We start from the raw sequence: 3,717 nt of genomic DNA, 5'->3' as shown, positions 1-3,717 counted from the left end.
AAACATGAGAACCTCGGAAAACCATTTATCAATTCATACCTCTAAATAATATCTGAAACATAGTTGTAAATATATTGACTACTCTAAGATTATTAAACACATATACATTTTGCTAAAAATTGGCTCAATGAAAAGCTATATTATATAACATTTAATCAATCACAACGAGGCTGTTTATAGCATTGTATCAATCAAATCGAAAACATAAAAAAAATCAAATGACCTTATAAAAAAAAGTAGCGTTAAAAAATTACATCTTCCTTGACATTGTCAAATTTCATTAGGAAACATCAACATAATATACAACACATAAATAAATAAATAATCACCGGCATTTATCATTGTCATGATGCAGGGACGGAAACTAAATTAACTACAAGTTCCATATAGACACAACACAATACAAAATACAATACAAAAACGTTAATTTATCACAGTTGTCCGGATTTATTTTCTTCGGGAAGAGATCATTGGAAGAGCTAAGATTTCCTGGTATGTTAACTGTCGAATTTTCCATTTTGAACACTATTTAAAAAAGAGCGGCTGAATCCCTTTAAATCTCTTAAGAGGATATAGTTCCAATTATAAAATTGTGAAGCAGTAAAAGTCTCGTGTTGTTGATTGATGATTGTGTTTCTGTCTAAAGTTTCTATTGGTTTATATCCAGAAATGTTCACTAAAAAGGAAAACTCACAAAGAATATCGTTAAATGAGGCAATAACTCTGTTTGATAGATCCTTCAACTTGTTGTCTATTTCAACATTTAAATTTTTATACACCTCCATCAAAATATACACCTTTGAAATCTTAAGGTAATTTTCTTTGTTGACATCAGAATCCTGTAGTAGATAAATATAGAAACATTTTACAAATATGTCATCTTAATCTTACAGAAAAGGTAAATACCTTAACTCAAAAGGAAGAATGCATTACCAGACAAAATTGTACACGAATCCAGCTGTTAAACAAACCTTTTCATAGGCAAGACACTTTAATGGGAAAACTGAGTTTATCCCTTTTTTTTTTTGATTGAATGTCGTAAAAAATTCTTCTTTGAAACTTTTATTTGCATTAGTGAAAGAGAGATTTTATTTATGAAATTTCTTTATTTAACCGTTTTTTCTCATCTCGATTTTATAAGGAGTTATTTTTGTAATAAGATACACACGGAATAAACAAGTTATTGAGATCTTAAAAAAAGCTAATTCCTGTTGCAGTTTTCTAGAGAAATTACACAAAGATAAATAATTACATTTGATGTATGTTTCGTTATTATACGTTATTCTGATTGGCTAACTAGCAATCTCGTGATATTCCTTAATCAATTGCATTACACAATGCAACTTTTCATTCATGATGACACGAGGTCCAACAATAAAGTGCACAGGTAAATGAAATAAAAACTTGATAAAAGGCGTGTTTTCATGATCCTATAGGTAAAAATGTAATTATAAGTATTGAATGTTTTTTTGTAACTTTATAGGATTGTAAAAGCGTTGACCGTGCGCACATTTTTAGTATGAAGTGTACTTCGGTCAACGCTTTTACACCCCAATATATTTACAAAAAAGAGCATTCAATTTTTAAAACAATACTCGGGTTTTTCTTTTTTTTGTTTTGTCCTTACCTGTGCTGGAGTTGGCACACAATCTTCAGGGAAATTTGCTGTTTTTGGATTTCTATCTAACAGTGCAAGCATATCTTTATCCATGATTAAACTATTTTTCTGCAAAAACAAATAAAATTAAAACATTATGATTTTCAAAATGATTGTTTTGTATTATTGCAGCCTATTTCTTCCGGGTTACAGCGTCAATTAATTAAATGTGCTCTTAAATTCAGTATTGCTTGCTGTTGTATTAAAGCCGATTTTTAATTTATCTTTTGACTAAATTGGTGTTCTTTCACTAGTTGTTGCTTCTCTACTCTCATTAAAACTCTTTTCTACTGATGAACGAGCCATGATATTAGAAGGAGGGTTAGAGTACCCGAAAAATATCGTAGCCTGTAGTATATGTTTTGATCTCTAACCAAGTCATGCATGGATTGTGTTAGTGATCGTCGGTGTTGTTTGAAGAATGTTGGTGTTTATTGTTGATGTTAACTATTAGATTTTCGTTCATCTCTGAGAAATACATACACGTCTTTACTAGACTAGCGAGAACAAGAGTATGACATGCAAATATTTGAAATTAAATTTCCACTTTATTGTGACTCCTTCATTTGTTTCAATTGTTTGCTTGTTTGCTGTCTTCCTGGGAGAATCCAACATACTTCTTCATTCAGTTACATAAACGCACAGAAAAGTGCTATCATGTAAATATTTGAGAGGACGCTTTATCAATCGATTGATTGATTGATCGATAACGTCCGCCATTTGAGCCCTATTGGATATTTTTTAGGGAACATTTTATTCATGGATGCAGCTAGGGTGGTCGGAGATAACCCCCGACCTTCACCTGAAAACTTACCATTTCATTTCTTTTGAATAGAGTCGAATACACCTACCACCCAGGCCACCGTTTTCTAAATAGTAAAGCGTCGAATAATTATTCATAAACTTGATCGTTCTCTTCTTCTCGAATTTGAAATATGTTGTAGGTCGAAAACGTTGAAATAAACTTTACAAAAATATAGCTATTTAAAATGATTGCTTCATTCTACTTACAGCATGAGAAAATATTTCGTCTATTTGGCTTAAAAATAATTTGGTTTTACTCGATAGCCGTTGAACCACCTCTGGTGTATTTACGTTGATGGTGGTTGTGATTAATTTGACACTAGATGGCGTTCTTCCTGCACAAGGCTTCATCCAAGGGTTCGAAGACTGTATAGGAGCTGCGTGTACAAATGTATAGAGTCCACAAACAGCAAGGTCTGTTTGAAATAATGAATGAAAAATTAATTATAAGCATATTGAATCTTTACAATGATACATATTTGACACGTTTTTATTTTTAAACTGTGGATTGATGTAACACAAGTAAAATTTGAAATCGTCATGGATTTGCATTAAATATTTGTCAATGAACATTTAACAAGTATCAATCAAATATTCAAAGTTTAAATCAAGTTCGTAATAAAACATATTTCTCGTGTTTTTCTTCGATTTTGTTCAGTTGAAGATGTCACGCGAACCAAACGAAAACAAGAGCAAGTGGATTAAATCTGAAGTAAGAATCGAATGTCTTTTTAGTGGCATATTTACAGTAACTGTTTAATCATTACTATCATAAGATTTAAGTAATACGAAACATACTCGAATTTATATTTCAAATTATAATGAAAATTATTGCTTAATAATTAAAAAAAATCCGAAATATAAGAAGGCAGATTAGATAAAAAAGAATAGTTGTGAACTTGGAATACCTACATGTTAAAATAATAAATTTCATTTTGCAAAACTTTTCTTTTCTTTCTTAATATCTATCTGTAAATTGCAATATAACTAGAGAATTGAATTTTGTAAGTATTTATATACAAAATGATGTATTTACCTACTTTTTTCCGGAAATGTGTAAAAGATACCATTCCTTTTCCCGTCCGGATTGTCCGAATCATTCTCACGTCCAATAGAAAGCAAGGTCCACGTTGAACTACTACATTTGTATATCTATTCATAGCAACCGTAGCTTTCCAAATCAACAATAACGTTTAGTATCGCCCCCTGTATTTTAGTCATGGTGTAATCCTTGATTATGATTTTCTGATGACAAA

General features: G+C 30.8%; 1 protein-coding gene across 1 annotated transcript; it reads right to left on the bottom strand.

Moving 5' to 3' along the window:
• Positions 1 to 446: 446 nt before the first annotated feature.
• Positions 447 to 3,446, bottom strand: LOC139518531 (uncharacterized). The gene is made up of 4 exons (XM_071310030.1): positions 3,374 to 3,446; positions 2,669 to 2,877; positions 1,628 to 1,726; positions 447 to 839 (listed from the first exon to the last, which is right to left on the bottom strand). Exons 1-4 carry the CDS (start codon positions 3,393 to 3,395, stop codon positions 498 to 500), a joined length of 672 nt encoding a protein of 223 aa, XP_071166131.1. The 5' UTR covers positions 3,396 to 3,446; the 3' UTR covers positions 447 to 497.
• Positions 3,447 to 3,717: the final 271 nt, after the last annotated feature.

This window comes from Mytilus edulis, chromosome 4 (assembly GCF_963676685.1).
Source record: "Mytilus edulis chromosome 4, xbMytEdul2.2, whole genome shotgun sequence".
Classification (NCBI taxonomy): domain Eukaryota; kingdom Metazoa; phylum Mollusca; class Bivalvia; order Mytilida; family Mytilidae; genus Mytilus; species Mytilus edulis.
This window is presented reverse-complemented; position numbering and strand designations above follow the sequence as displayed.

Coding starts and splice junctions, on each gene's coding strand:
- LOC139518531 (XM_071310030.1), bottom strand. CDS start 3,395: ATGAAATTTATTATTTTAACAT. Junction 1,727..2,668: donor ACGAAATATTTTCTCATGCT/GTAAGTAGAATG, acceptor TTGTTTTTGCAG/AAAAATAGTTTAATCATGGA. Junction 840..1,627: donor GTGTGCCAACTCCAGCACAG/GTAAGGACAAAA, acceptor TATCTACTACAG/GATTCTGATGTCAACAAAGA.